The sequence below is a fragment of the Pristiophorus japonicus genome, chromosome 1 (assembly GCF_044704955.1).
Source record: "Pristiophorus japonicus isolate sPriJap1 chromosome 1, sPriJap1.hap1, whole genome shotgun sequence".
NCBI lineage: Eukaryota > Metazoa > Chordata > Chondrichthyes > Pristiophoridae > Pristiophorus > Pristiophorus japonicus.
In genome coordinates, this window is record NC_091977.1 from 492430327 (window position 1) to 492446075 (window position 15749).

Sequence of the window (15749 nt, forward strand, 5' to 3'; positions counted from 1 at the left end):
CTGCTATTTCCTTCTTTACTTCGCTCAGCAGCCTGGGATGCATTTCATGAGGGCCTCGGGACTTATCTACTTTCAAAGCTGCTAAACCCCTTAATCCTTCCTCTCTCACTATATTTATTTCATATAGAATATTACACTCATCCTTGATAGCAGTATCTGCATTATCCCTTTCCTTTGTGAAAACAGATGCAAAGTATTCGTTAAGAACCCTACTAACATCTTCTGCCTCCACACAAAGATTACCCTCGTCGTCTCATAGGCCCTACCCTTTCTTTAGTTACCCTCTTACTCTTAATATATTTACAGAATATCTTAGAGTTTTCCTTAATTTTACTGGCCAAGAATTTCTCCTGCTCTCTCTTAGCATTCCTAGTATCCTTTTTAATTTTGCTTCTTAACTTTCTATATTCCTCTAAAGATTCTAAAGTATTTAGCCGTTGGTATATGACATAAGCGTCCCTTTTTTGCTTAATCCTCCCCTGTAAGTCCCTAGACATCCAGGGGGCTCTAGAATTATTTTTCCCAGCCTTTTTCTTTAAGGGCACATGTTTGGCCTGAGCCTTCTGGATCTCCTCCTTGAATGCCTCCCACTTTTCCGACACTGATTTACCCACAAGTAGCTTTTTCCAGTCCACTATGGCCAAATCACTGCTTAACTTAGCAAAATTAGCTTTTCTCCAATTCGGAACTTTTATTCCAGGCCGATTCTTGTCCTTATTCATAACCAACTTGAATTTGACTGAATTATGGTCACTGGCACCCAAGTGCTCTCCCACTAATACCCCTTCAACCTGCCCAGTTTCATTCCCCAAAACTAAATCCAAGACTGCCCCTCTCGTGTTGGGCTTGCTACATACTGACTAAAAAAGTTCTCTTGAATGCATTTCAAGAATTCTGGACCCTCTATACCCTTCACACTAAATTTGTCCCAATCAATATTTGGATAGTTAAAATCCCCTACTATTACTACCGAATGGTTTTTGGACTTCACAGCAATTTGCCTACATATTTGCTCCTCTATCTCCCTCCCACTGTTTGGAGGTCTATAATATGCACCCAGCAGTGTGATCGCCCGTTTTTTATTTTTTTATTCGATCCATATAGTCTCATTTGATGATCCCTCTAACATATCCCTCCTTAACGCTGTAATAGTTTATTTAATCAGTACCGCAACTCCCTCCCCCTTTTTACCCTGCTCTCTATCTTGTCTAAACTAGTTGGTTTATTAACAAAGGTTTAACAATCACACTACAGTTCATGCACTAGTCTCACAACTGTATATCTTATCGTGGATGACCTAGACTCAACTGACTGGGGTTTTATTGAGTCTGTGAACATCACGTGACTGGCGAAGTCACTCACAATGCAACAACTCTACAACTCTTTTGTTGTAAAAGTCAACCACATTGCTATGGGTCTGGACTCACATATAGGCCAGACCGAGTAAGGTGAGTTTTTACAACAATCCGGTGGTTACATGGTGACCATTATTGAAACTAGCTTTTTATTCCAGATTTATTTAATTTAGTTAAATTCCCCAGCTGCCATGGTGGGATTTGAACTCATGTCTCTGGATCATTATCCAGGCTCTGGGTTACCAATCCGGTAATATAACCACTCTGCCACTTTATCCCGTTTTTTTTTTAAGAACCGCCCAATTGGCCCAAGGTTCCATTTTCACCAGGCAGACTTTTTTTTTTAATGGAATTTTTCGCCGGCGATAATTGGACAATCTTAGCGGTATTTTGGGCAGCAATCCGGCACTGGTGGATTTTTTTGAAATTCTAGCCCATAATACCCAGTACTGACACTAACTATTTTATTTAAATTATTGTGGGATTCAAACTCACATCTCCAGATTATGAGTCCAAGCCTTTGGATTACAAGTCCCATAACTTAACCACTATGCTATCAGAATGTGCAACAGCTCTACAAACCTTTGAGAATACTCACAGGTGCATACATTACAATTATGAGCTTTGATTTGGTCTGGGTGTTGCATTCTTGTAAATAACTGAATATTTGTCAAATAGTATTTTCTTTTTCTTCCGCAATTTTTTCCTTCCGTCTCCTTATGGCACCAAAGTTATTGTCCCACAGCTGACAAAAAAAAGAATGAGAGGGGAGATGAGCAGATTTTATTTTACGCATCGAGTTGTTATGATCTGGAGTATACTTCCTGAAAGGATGGTGAAAGTAGATTCAGTAGTAACTTTCAAATGGAAATTGGATAAATACTTGATAGGAGAAAATTGCAGGGCTATGGGGAAAGAGCCTGGTAGTGGGTTTAATTGGATAGCTTTCAAAGAGCCAGCACAGGCATGATGCATTAAATGGCTTCCTTCTATGTTTAAAGATTCTTTGATTCTATGAATTCATAGAATAAACTTTTTTAAGCTTGAGTAAATTTAATTATTGAGCTTAGGTAACAGAAGAAACAGGTAAGCCAGCTCAACTGAATTCAAAGTAGATAATAGTTAAATTTATAAAAGCACACAAACAATTTCAATAGCAATCGCTTACCAAAATACTATTTGCAATAATTTACATATCTCCACATCTTTTAATTAAAATGTATTTGATGCATAAAACTTCAATTTTCAGCCATTGTAATCTCTGAACTTCAAAGATCCTTCTCCCAATAAAAATATAGGACTAGCTTGGGCTGAATGGCCTGTTTCTGTGTTGTAACTTCAATGGCCCTGAATTTGTGGTTTGGGGCATACCAGAAGAATAGGCCTCTGAACCCCCAAAAATCTGAATGTACCTGCTGTTTCCGGAGCTTCAGCCTCTCCGGGTCCTGGGCCTCCGGCTGAAGGCCTGCATAAAGGCCCACGGTCCTAGTGGGGCAAGCGGTTCACAGAGGCCCAGTCAACCAATCATTTACGTACGGAATCCCCGCAAGCATATTAGAAATCCCTAAATAAATAAGAATTCACGCCACTTAAATAAAAATAAATGTTCCCATGTTCAAAGTTAATTAAAAGACCATTTGATTAAGCACTTAAAATAAAAATAAATGTGTATGTTTTAATCATTTAAAAAATATATATTTTTACATATCCTTGTACCAAGCGTATGGATTTTGTGGACATTGGCTGGGCAGTAGTTGGGCAAATAGCCGAACTCTGCTCCAGCGAAAGTGATTTTGCAGCAGATGCAAAGGATCTACCAATGCGAAAGATCGTAAGGTGCGGGTTTTCGCGCGTGCTCAGCACATGTCGAAACCCAGAACTTGCGGGGCCTTTCTGAAGGCTGCTGATAGTGTATGCGAAAGCGCCATAATTACAGGGCCTATTTATACTTCTGTGTTGAAATTTATATTCCTCGTGGCAGGAATTACGTCTACAACTATACAGAAGTGCTCCCTCTAGTGCATTCTCCAATGTAATAGCACCTCCTCCACATACTATCTGTCTGGGGCTTTCTTTAATCTCACCATTCACCCATCAGTTGAGGATTATTTTGCCAGTACATTGCATTGAATGGAGTGGGATTGCAAGGACATCCATGGCACTTATTTGTGTGGGTTTTGGATTTCAGGTACCCTCCTCTGTGGTCTGATCAGTTTTCCAGATGTACTGCTCTGCAATGATGATGACTGGCAGAAAACATCACTGCTTAGTGGAGAGGGTGTTTGTAGAGGTGTGAAGTCCAACTTAGAGAAGAAGACATTCATGTTCAGCTTTGGAGGACTGGAGTTCTTCGGCAGTAAGTAAACAGCTTGCAAGCATGGATAGTTCCTGATCCAACTATGATTTAACAGTCTTAAATAATCAAAAGAAAAGAAAGGCTTGCATTTATATAGCACCTTCCATGATTTAATGACATCCCAACTTTACAGCCAATGCAGCGCAGTCACAATTGGAACGTAGGAAACGTGTCAGGCATTTTGCACCCAGCAAGCTCCCACAAACAGCAATGAGATAATGACCAGATAATCTGTTGGTTGTGAGATAAATGTTGACCATGACACCGTGGAGAGCTCCTCTGCTCTTCAAATAGAGACAATGGCTTGGTTTAGAAATATAGAAACATAGAAAATAGGCGCAGGAGTAGGCCATTCGGCCCTTCGAGCCTGCACCGCCATTCAATATGATCATGGCTGATCATGCAACTTCAGTACCCCATTCCTGCCTTCTCTCCATACTCCCGATCCCCTTAGCCGTAAGGGCCACATCTAACTCCCTCTTGAATATATCCAATGAACTGGACTCAACAACTTTCTGTGGTAGAGAATTGCACAGGTTCACCACTCTCTGGGTGAAAAAGTTTCTCCTCATCTCGGCCCTATATGGCTTACCTCTTATCCTTAGACTGTGACCCCTAGTTCTGGACTTTCCCAACATCGGGAGCATTCTTCCTGCATCTAACCTGTCCAGTCCTGTCATGATTTTATATGTTTCTATGAGATCCCCTCTCATTCTTCTAAATTCCAGTGAGTATAAGCCTAGCCGATCCAGTCTTTCTTCATATGTCAATTCTGCCATTTCGGGAATTAGTCTGGTGAACCTTCGCTGCACTCCTGCAATAGCAAGCACATCCTTCCTCAGATTAGGAGACCAAAACAGCACACAATACTCAAGGTATGGTCTCACCAAGGACCTGTACAACTGCAGTAAGACCTCCCTGCTCCTATACTCAAATCCTCTTGCTACGAAGGCCAACATGCCATTTGCTTTCTTTACTGCCTGCTGTACCTGCATGCCTACCTTCAGTGACTGATATACCATGACACCCAGGTCTCATTGCACCTCCCCTTTTCCTAATCTGTCACCATTCAGATAATAATCTGCCTTCCTGTTTTTGCCACCAAAGTGGATAACCTCACATTTGTCCACATTATACTACATCTGCCATGCATTTGCCCATTCACCTAACCTGTCTAAGTCACCCTGCAGCCTCTTAGCTATACACACTAGAAAGATACAAGATTTGGTGCCTGGTCTGAGCTGAGTTAGTTGTTCTCACCAGGGTGTTGGTAGCCTCTAGCTAGAAAGGGAAAAAAAGGATTCAAAGTTCCTGTTCCTGTGGCTATCCAGGGGACATGCTAAAAAGTTGGCCGTGGATATCAGATGAGCATATGATCTGGCTTGTCTTTCATTGAACAGCCTGTTAGTCACACATGAAGAACAGAAGAGGTAGGGTGTTGGTGCGTGAATTAGAGCACCAACAAAGGGTGACACAATGGCCTGGCATGAGTTTGTGTGTGTAATTCCACACATTGAGTCCAGAGATAATGAAAGCATGGACGAGAATTTCAGCAGTGATGGAACTGGGATAGAAGCAGCCAATGTTGCAGAGGTGATGGATAAAATGTGGGCTTCGGATACAGTGGCCGTGATTTCCCCAACCTCGGCAGATCCATGGTGGGCGACGTTGGTGGAGGGTCCCGGCCTCGCTGCTGGCTCCAGCCTGCTGTCCAAAATGATTTTCCCCTGATTGGGCTTGTTAAGACCGCCCAATGCGTTTCACTGCCAATTGAAGGAAGCGTGTTTGATGACGTCATTTGATGACGCATCATCAGCCGGTTTCCTTAAAGGAGTCATGCGCAAATTTATTTTGACATTTGTGCTGTCAGTGTTCAACACACAGACAAGCACTGTACAAAGGTGCACGGCACCACCCAGGCTCTCCCATGACTCTCTCCATATGCTTATGGAGGGAGTCACAGCACACAAAGAGGTTCTCTTCCCTTCCAATGGACAGAAGAGTCTTTCCCAGGAGACCAACGCAGCCTGGTTGCACATTGCACAGGAGGAAACAAGCAGGGCTGTCGTCAGGATGACCAAGCTGCAGTGGCGCAAACCTTTCAATGATCTCAGTAGATCCAAAATATTACTGCAAAGCCACACTCAACCTCATCCTTTGCCACTCTGCCTTCCCTACTCCTGCACATCCTTACACCAACTTACCTTACACCACCACCCATCCCTCTCTATCTACATTATCTTTTCCCCATCTCACTAGCCACCCGGCATACTCACCCTCATCCTAGCCCAATCATACCAACGAACAACACACAATGGTAGGGACGTGGGTGTTTTAGCCAATGTTCATGTAAAGTTTTTGTTCATGTGTTGTCAAACATTGAAACCTTTATTTTCAACACTTTTCGTTCTTGGACAGATTTGTTTGCACCTTTGGAAGTGGCTTAGTGAGTTGCAGTGAATGATGAGACATAACGATACCCCCTGCAATGGTGATTAGTGTGAAAGGAATGGCTTGGACATTGCAGGGTTGCTTAATGGTGCTGGTGTGGGGTGGTACCAATCTAGCACATCATGTAGCAGCCAGGGTGTACAGCATCAACTGAAGTAAATCTGTCCAGGAGTCCCGGGCAGCAATGTGATTGGGTGCTGAATCCCTATGTCCTGTGCAACATCAGTTAATTGTGGAGAAAGTTGGTGTTGTTGTTTATGCTGCTGGCGTATGGTGATTCTGTTGTTGGGGTTGATCGTGGTGGGATTCTGAGGACCAAGGTGAGATAATTTCAAGGGCACCCATGCTGATGTAATAGATGGCAGGTGAACTTGAGATGACAGAAGCCAATGGTGAGAGAGGTTGTGTCAATGAGGTGGATAGAGAGTTTACTCTAAACACTTGCAACCAGCATAAAGCTCAATCTGTCTTCTAAATGCAGTAAGCAACAGAGTCTGTGCTTGAAAAGTGAACAGCTGTGAGATGGGAGCTTTTATAGCACATTTTCAGCTGTCAAGTAACGAGATGATTCCATTGTCATACAACTCCTGACCTGCTAACCTGACGTGATCCCCGAGCAACGTGATCCCTGTGGGCGACCTTGTGAAATGTAAAAGTAAGCTCAAAATACTTCTTAATGGGCTGTTAACAAGGTCATAATGACCTGAATTGCCTACCCCAGCGCTGTTTAGCGCTGACAGACCTGCCATGTGGGAAAGGTGCGTGGCGACGGGTTGACAGTGGGATCCCGACCCGCTGTCAAAAAAAAACATTTTTTCAACCGACCTGCCACTGACCCCTCGAAAAATCGGCGCCAATTTTTTTCACCTGGATTGGTTCATCCTGTGCGAGTGGTCAGAAGGCGGAATGGAGCTAGTGGCAAGAGTATGGGATTTGAAGCTTAGAGTTCTTTTCACACAGTTTCAGTTAAACTGTAGCCAGTGTGAAGTTGAAAAGCTATGAGACTGTCTCAAACGTGTTTGGACATATTAGACCTGGTGTATCCCACATCAAGCCCCAGATATACTGCACAACTTGCTTCGATATGGAGTCAGAATCACTCTGCATCAAGACAAACCTGTACAGTATAACTAGACTACACTGGTAACCCTCTCTTAAAGAACGTGAATGATCTGTGTGAATTTGCCGGATTTATATTAATAATAAGTCCTGCATAACGTCCAGTAAATTTACTGACTGTTCAACTAAACAAATGTTTGTAACCATCAGTTAGATAATAAACATCCATGACTAATGCATCTCCACAACATGTTGATCACATTCATTGCTTTTTACATTGAGGAGACTGCACAGTTTGATGTTAAAATATTGTGGCAACAATTTAATTTTTGAAGCTGGATCCTTGCCATTCATTGCAACATACAGGCCCAATTCTTTGTCGTGCTTCTCTTTGACCGAGTATCGACCCCTGAGATCTCCGGGCTTTGGGCCAGCAGTGCCTCATAGGGCTGTGATTTCCCAACATCAACACTAGCTTCTGCTCCCAGCGGTGTTAAAGGGTTGGCTTACCTAAGATGTTTAAACTTTATTCTTTGTTGGCGAGGCTGGGTGATACAGGGGGTAGGCACCTCTGGAAACTATGTTCAGATCCTATCCAGTCTGATGGCATTTTGAATATAAGAATAGGCGTAGACCATACAGCCCCTTGAGCCTGCTATGTCATTCAGTTAGATCATGCCAGATCTATACCTCAACTTCATTTACCTGCTAAAGGACAAGGAAATGCTTATAACTTTCAAAATGAGCACATAAAGAGTGAAAAGGGCGGGGCGGTGGGGGTGGGGGTGGGGAATAATTAATGAGCAGTGGTTAGTTGAATACAGCATGGTATTTAAAGTCTGTGGACTGTAAGAGGAAGGACCCGAGGCAAAAATAAATGAGTTGAAATAAGTGGCCAGTGAGTTTTGACTTTAAAACAAAGTGAATGATGGAAGGAGGAGAAAGAGTGGTTATAATGAAAATTGGAGCAACTCAGTGTAAAGTCCTTACTCTACAGTATGAAACCACACGAGGCACCTTCTGTGGACAAGGTCACCCTGTGACCTGAACTCTTTATTCACAGGACTCCAAAAAACAGTGACCCTGCGTGGGACCTCCCTTTTTATACCTGAGTGATCAGGTAAAGAGTGTCTCCCACAAGTTCACCCCTTGTGGTCAAGGTGTGCATCTAGGTTGAGTGTATACAGTAATACAGTGGTGTTACATTGTGGTTACATACATGACACACAGGAGAGAGGTTCAGAGAGCATTGACCATAATATCAATAAAACAGAGAGGGAAAGAGAGAGATAAGAAAGGCAGTTGAAAAGATGGCTCATTACCAAACCCTATTAACCTATCATCACCTGTTCATGTGGTTCTGATAAGTTGATAGAATGTAGGTGATCCAATAAGCCTTCATCTATTTAAACACAGCGGGTTATGTCAGTACAGTAAGAATGTTGCAGAAAAGCTTCTGGTCCTTAGCTCTCTAACCTCTCATCTCCCTCACTGTGCTTGTGTATGTTTGATTCCTGCCCTCTACACCGAAAGATTATTTTCTTCCTCGCTCTCGCTCTTGTGCACAAGGAGATGCTTATAACTTTCAAAATTAACACACATCACATGAAAGATCAGTTTACTGCCAAAGGAAAGATAACTTGAAATAAACTAAGGTATTTTATTTCCGTACAGCTTATGCGCTTTTATCAAAGAGCTTTGTGGATGCTGAGTACTCAACAGAACTGACTCCAGACATGAAGGAAGAAATTCAGAAATTGTTTAACCCTTTCCAGCATATTTATCTCTGGCAGGGTGAGCTTTATATTCTGTTGTACTTTGCTATATTATTGCTTTAAATTTATTGTTGTTTCTCCCCCGCACCACCCCACCCCCCCGTAACCCCCCCCCCCCAGACTTCTAACCCCTTCCGCATCTCATGTTGGATATGGTTTTAGGATGCCAGCAGTCCTCTGGTACCTTGCTCAAGTGACTATTGTTCTGGTGGGAGCCTTGAAAGTAAGCGCTGATGGCTATTCCACTGTGGCACGCATCACTTGCATGTCTACTTGTGTGCTTATCCTCCCCTCCTTTCCTCCTTTAGTGATAAAATGAAAACAAATTATAGCTCCCCAATACCATACTGCCTGTGATGAGTTAAGTTAGCATGGACTAGGAATAGAACCTATGGCCTTTCTGTTCTATATGCCTCAGCACCACATTTACACTAAATCATTTAGGTCAGCCAATTTATTTAAGGTAGTATTGATCTCTTAGGGAGCTGAGAAGTAATGGCTGCTCAACCATGATTTATTCTCACTAAGTGGTAGATGTGCATAAATCAGCATTCCTGATGCAGAGTATCACATGACGCAAATATATATTGGGAATTTGTATGTGGAAGTCAGTGCCCTCCCCCGCCCGCCCAGCATCTGATTGTTCATCCATTAATACATCAGTTTAATCAGTGCTATATGTGTTGTTCCCAAATGCAGTGCCATTAGGATGGGACCCGTATCCTGATCGGAAGGTCTTTTACTCTAGAATTCCTAGACAGCAAATGGTTGTTATAGAATGAATAATAGAGATGAACTATGCTCTCCTATGAAGACCAGTCCTGATCGCAACAGGTTGTCTGAGTTTTGAGATTCAGGGCTGAGCACTGACCTTAAACTCAAGCTCATAAATTGCAAATCGATGGCAAAACCATACACAGCGATTTGTCTGTTCCAAGAATGAGATGCATATGGAGTATCACTGTTGATGGGCAAGATTGATAAAACACACTGACACTCAGAGTCGGAGGCTCCTTCACACCATATCACTTGAGTTCCCGGCCCAGGAAATATTCTTACAGGCAGGTTTAACCCACAAATCCGACACTAGCAATACTGGCTGAAATTTGAACCAAAATTACTGTTCCAAATGATTTTCAGATTCCAATGTTAACACACGGCTGAAGTCAACCCCTGAGTGTGCTGGAAAAGTTCCCCAGGATCAACAGACGCCAGATCCGCCAGGTATTTATAATGCTGGGACAAAAGAGATCTGTTTATAGCTGTTTTTACAGATCTTGCATTCTCCAAAAACAATGTTGTATTAAGTGTATTTGCACAAACTATGATGTGCACTAGCAAATATTGAATATTTACTAATAATTTCAGATGGTAGCTGGGACAATTGGAGCTTTCAAGACTGAGATGGGAAAATTCAGCCCAAAGGCTGATTCCCCGACTGCGCTCTCGACGAGGGAGTGCTCCGGGTCCGCAGCCCTTCATTTTACATCCGTTTTGAGTCCTGAATTCCCAACCACTGTTCCGTGAGCCCTGGGAGCACACGATTGCGGAAGCAGTTGTACAGACCGTTTAATTATTCCTTTTCAATAGCCGCTCAAACCTTTTTTTTTCATCACTTGTGCAAGTGACTTACCCTGTAATATTTATCCTGTTTTCCTTCTCTTCCTGTCCACATCCCACCACCGGCAGACAGAAATGCAGGTCTTGAGCAAAGCCAGCCTGAAGCCAGATGCCAGGAAGTCTCCATCTTGCTTTCCTTGCCTCCCAGTGAGGGAGCACTTGGGGTCGACTAAGTGATTCCTCACATGGTTGAAATCATCAATGCATTGGATGGGGGAGGGGATTCGAGCGCTTCAACTTGTTGCCCTACCATAATGCCCATCACTGGCCTTTTATTACAGATTTTATGGCCTGTGAATTGTTCTGTGTAATGATAGCATACAAAAGCTTCACGTGAGATTCATAGAATTTAACACCACATAAGAAGGCCATTTGACCCATCGTGCCTGTGCTCGTTCTCTGAAAGAGTCACCCACTAAGTCCCATTCCCCTGCACTTTCTCCATACAATTTAAGTTTTTCTTTTTCAAATATTTATCCACCACCCTGTCAAAGGATTTTCTGCCTGTTTCTGCTAGGACCAACCAAACATCTGCATAAAAACAAATTCTCCTAATCTCTCTCTTCATTCTTTTGTTTATCTTAATTTCATGCCATTGAGTTATTGACTCACCAACCAGTGGAAATAAATTTTCCCCATTTACCTTATCTAAATCTCCCATAATTTTGAAAACTTCCATTGGATCGTAAATGACTGCAAGTTCTTTTGTTTGCCATTTGAGGAAATGAGTTAACTTGTTTATTTTAAATTAGTTAATATCTCCACTGGAGTAGCAGGCAAATAGGCCGCTGATATTTACCGGCGGGGGAGGAAGTGGGGGAGCGCGGGTGTGGGGGAACTCGGAAACGTGGAGGTCCTTGTTCTGGCTCAGATACTTTCAGATGTATTTTATTATTTTGGATGCATGAAAAAGATGGTAGTGACCAATATGTGACAGCTTTAGATGATGGGTTTAGGGGTCAATGTGGATTTAAAACTTGCTCTCTGTGTTGATTAGAAACCACCAGGGAACTTTTCACACGACTGGACTCCAGGCTTGTCCGAGTAGATCTGAACCAGTCTGTTCCAAACCAACGTTACCAGCTCTTCAAACATCAATTTCCAACTGCACAGGCTGAGCTGTGGTGCCTGGCCCGTGAGTAATCCAGTTTAGAGCTATCTCTTATTTGTTTTTAATCGATTTTGTGTCTTTATCCCTGATTTTAAAACTGAAACTTTGGTCTAGAACCACCAATGTGAAAGAAGGAACTTTAAAAAGAACTTGTACTTAAATAGAACCTTTCACAACCTCAGGATGTCCCATAGCACTTTACGGCCAATGATGTCGCCATGAAGTGTAGTCACTGTTGTAATATAGGAAACACAGCAGCCAGTTTGCTCACAGCAAGATCCCACAAACAGCACTGTGATAATGCCCAGATAATCAGTTTATCTGTGATGTTGGTTGAGCAATAAATATTGGCCAGGACTCAGGGAAAACTCCACAACCTTTTGACTCAGAGGCCAGTGCGCTACCTACTGAGCCACAGCTGACACCTTAGCTCAAGTTCCAACTCTTCCAGGGGGCAGGAAATGCAGAGCACGACACTCAAAGTAACCAGGCTCACCCTTGCCCCACTTTGAACTAAGGTGTGAGGTGTTCATTGGAGTGTCCAAGCTGGCTCAATTGAAATTGAGTTCACCGTTTGCTTTTTGTTGACCATTGAGATGGTTTCTTCATTTTTTTTTCAGGTTGTACAGAGGAGAGCTTTTGCAAGGTGGCATCTTTATGGGACAGCAGGGTGCTGCATTATGAATGTGTGCTGTACCCGGACACGCAGCTTTGCCAACCTAGTAGTGACCCTGAGTCTCCTGCAATGAACTGCAGCCTTGTCCTACCTGAGGAACCACAAGTACTGTACCGGAAGAAGGGTGAGTCACTCAATGCGGCTTTACAGAAATCAGAGTATGGGTTTTAGAATAAAGGGAACATTCACAATAGTTAAATACCATGCAGATCAGGATGGTCCCACAATTGATAATTGGTCTTTATGAAGAGATGGGTTGCAACACATAGAAACGGACTGCTTCCAGAAGTTGAGGGGTCTAGAATGAGGGAAACTTAGGTACAAGATTAACTGTACGCGATTTAGGACAGAGAGCAGGAGAAACTTTTTTACATAGAGTGTTGTGAGGCTGTAGAATGCACTGATTGTCACCGTCTACGAATAGATGGTTGAAGGAAAAGGCAACAAAGGGATATGAACAGTGTGGGCACCTGGGATTAGGACAACTGCTTGCGTGAGAATAAACACCAACATAGACTCATTGAGCCAAAACACCGGTTTCCATGTTGAAATTGTATGTAATTTTTATATTATTCTGTCACTGTATGTAATTGTACATAATTCTATTTAATTTCTATGTAATTCTATTTATACAAACATAGCTGAGCTCATCTGAGGTGATGGGGGTGCTACAATTGTTAACCTAGCCTTGGGCTAAGAAGGAGAAAAGATAAAATCAGTAGGAGTTCTCTCACCCAGCCATTATCCAGTAACTCTTGCTGGAAAGTGCGGGTGGGGATTTGACATGACAGAGCTCGAAGAAGTGAGGCCATGTCTCAACAACTCAGAATGCAATTGGATAAGACACAACAGGTGTATTGGGGTCACTTGGCAGTTTAGAGACGTTTCAGGGGGAGCTGTGTAGCTCAGCCCGACTTTATTCGTTTATTCTCAGTGCGTGCGACTTTAGCCGAATCTCAGATGATAATTAATTTATGGAGCGTTGCTAGCGGCTCTTTTTCATTTATTTGGTATTCAGGAAAAAGATTCTCCTTGGAGACGGCACTGTTGAAACAAACTGCATGGGACATGATTGGTCATTTACTAATAACACGTAAAGGAGGCTGTCCCACCATGCACATTTACTGCAGTGTCTGTCGTGAACTTCTGTTAGTCATCTTTTTCATCACCAGTGTCTCAGTCAGAGTCACTGAGGAGGCTGCTTCAGATCGGAACATTTCTGGGACCTCACATTTCTGTGATCTCTGCGCCCGAACAAATCTCATCTCATATTGGCTAAAGAGCCATACACACAGGCACAAACTGTACATGTGACGTAGGCCATCCATTCCTTTTCTGGAAGACCGTGCCAAGTTTTGATCATTCCTTGTCTGAAGACTCTGGTGCATGCCTTCCCGAGTCCATTCCACATGTCTGATTCTCTGTACATGGGTGAAGGAAATTCCTTCTAATTTGTAGTGTTGCTTAACTTTGTTCTCATGGCCTCTAGTTCTCCATTCTCAGTTCCAGTTAATGTATTGACATTGTCTGTTTTGTTTTCAGAGGAAATAATTCATATATTACAAAAACATTTCATAAAGAACTGTGGTAAAAGTCAGAAACTGCACCGCAGGCCTGAACTACCTGTGAACAACTCCAAGGGAGGTCCACGAGCATGGATTATATAATCGACACCTTTGTGCATCTGCCCCCAGAGACACGTGTAATCAGAGCTTAAACAAATACCCGATGTAAAACGCAGGCGGAAGTGTGTTACGTATGTGATTACACTACCCTTGAACATCCTTGCTCTTTTACGCCCATCCATCGATCTCTGCGCCCAAACAGATCTCATCTCATATTGGCTAAAGAGCCATACACACAGACACAAACTGTACATGTGACGTAGGCCATCCATTCCTTCTCTGGAAGACCGTGCCAAGTTTTGATCATTCCTTGACTGAAGACTCTGGTACATGCCTTCCCGAGTCCATTCCACATGTCTGATTCTCTGTATATGGGTGAAGGAAATTCCTTCTAATTTGTAGTGTTGCTTAACTTTGTTCTCAAGCCTCTAGTTCTCCATTCTCAGTTCCAGTTAATGTATTGACATTGTCTGTTTTGTTTTCAGAGGAAATAATTCATATATTACAAAAACATTTCATAAAGAACTGTTTAAAGAGCCAATCTACCGTCTAGTGATGGATTACCAGGCTGATTTTCAAATTTAGTACAGCAGTTTTTCCTCAAGCAATAGACTCTGGTCTATAGTGCCTTATGAGTATCTGCATTAACCATATCAAGAACTGCTGAGACATTGCCGCAGTGTTATATGCTCTAGGTGCCAGTCTTTTTCATAGTGCTGAGTACAGCCGATCGTTCAGTAATCAGTTGCACTATGGTTTTTTAATTCTCTGGTAAGGATGTCACTGTTAGGCCAGCAGTTATTGCCCATCCCTAGTTGCCCTTGAAAAGGTACAGCTTCTTGTTGAACCACAGCAGTCTGTGTGGTGAGGGTGCTCCCACAGTGCTGTTAGGTTGGAGGTTCTAGGATTTTGATCCAGTACATACATGGCCCTATATGTGCGACTTGGAGGGAGGGAGACTTGGAAGTGATGATGCTCCCATGCACCTTCTGCCCTTGTCCTTTTAGGAAGAGGAGGTCATTGGTTTGGGTAGTGAATGAATAGCCTCCATTTTATATCACAGTTTTAACAGTGTGGGATGCAAGGAAACTAATGGTGCCCTGATGTCCGACATTGCCAAGGCATTTGCGATGGAAAATATGTCAGACGATGTATTTCTGTCAGTAACAGTTTACACCGTTTGTCTGGGGTTTCTGCCAATATTCCGCCGAAGTTATGGTGGGAGATCGGGAGAAACCCCACAGAAATTTCTGCACATGTCACTTGAGTGTAAGTTGTTGTTTGGATACAGTTTCTATCGATTTCTACTGGGAATTTGTATTAAAGAAAATTGACTGTTATCAACAAATGTTAAATTGTACAGAAGGATGGCCATTCGTGATATTATGGCTATGTCAGTGCTACTTTCCATTATCTGCTCGAAACCTATTCCCCTACTCTTTTCCTGTACCCTTTAATATTTTCTTCTTTACATGATTGGCTAACTCAGCACAGACTGATTGTGACCTTTCTAGAGTGTGTGTGGCTCAGTACTTCATTGGCCAGTGTGTGTATGACTCAGTACTTCATTGGCCAGTGTGTGTGTGTGGCTCAGTACCTCATTGGCCAGTGTGTATGTGACTCAGTACTTCATTGGCCAGTGTGTGTGTGGCTCAGTACCTCATTGGCTAGTGTGTGTGTGACTCAGTACCACACTGGCTCTTCTCTTCTTCTTATGCAAT

The 15749-nt window shown here is 42.8% G+C and overlaps 1 protein-coding gene across 1 annotated transcript in view; it reads left to right on the top strand.

The window, feature by feature from the left end:
- tg (thyroglobulin) overlaps positions 1-15749 on the top strand; it is a 621247-nt gene that overhangs the window by 160584 nt on the left and 444914 nt on the right. Inside the window, exons 28-32 of the mRNA XM_070888386.1 lie at positions 3544-3711; positions 8896-9015; positions 10137-10220; positions 11614-11751; positions 12348-12527. Coding sequence (XP_070744487.1) covers positions 3544-3711; positions 8896-9015; positions 10137-10220; positions 11614-11751; positions 12348-12527 — 690 coding nt within the window. The remainder of the gene's footprint in view (positions 1-3543; positions 3712-8895; positions 9016-10136; positions 10221-11613; positions 11752-12347; positions 12528-15749) is intronic.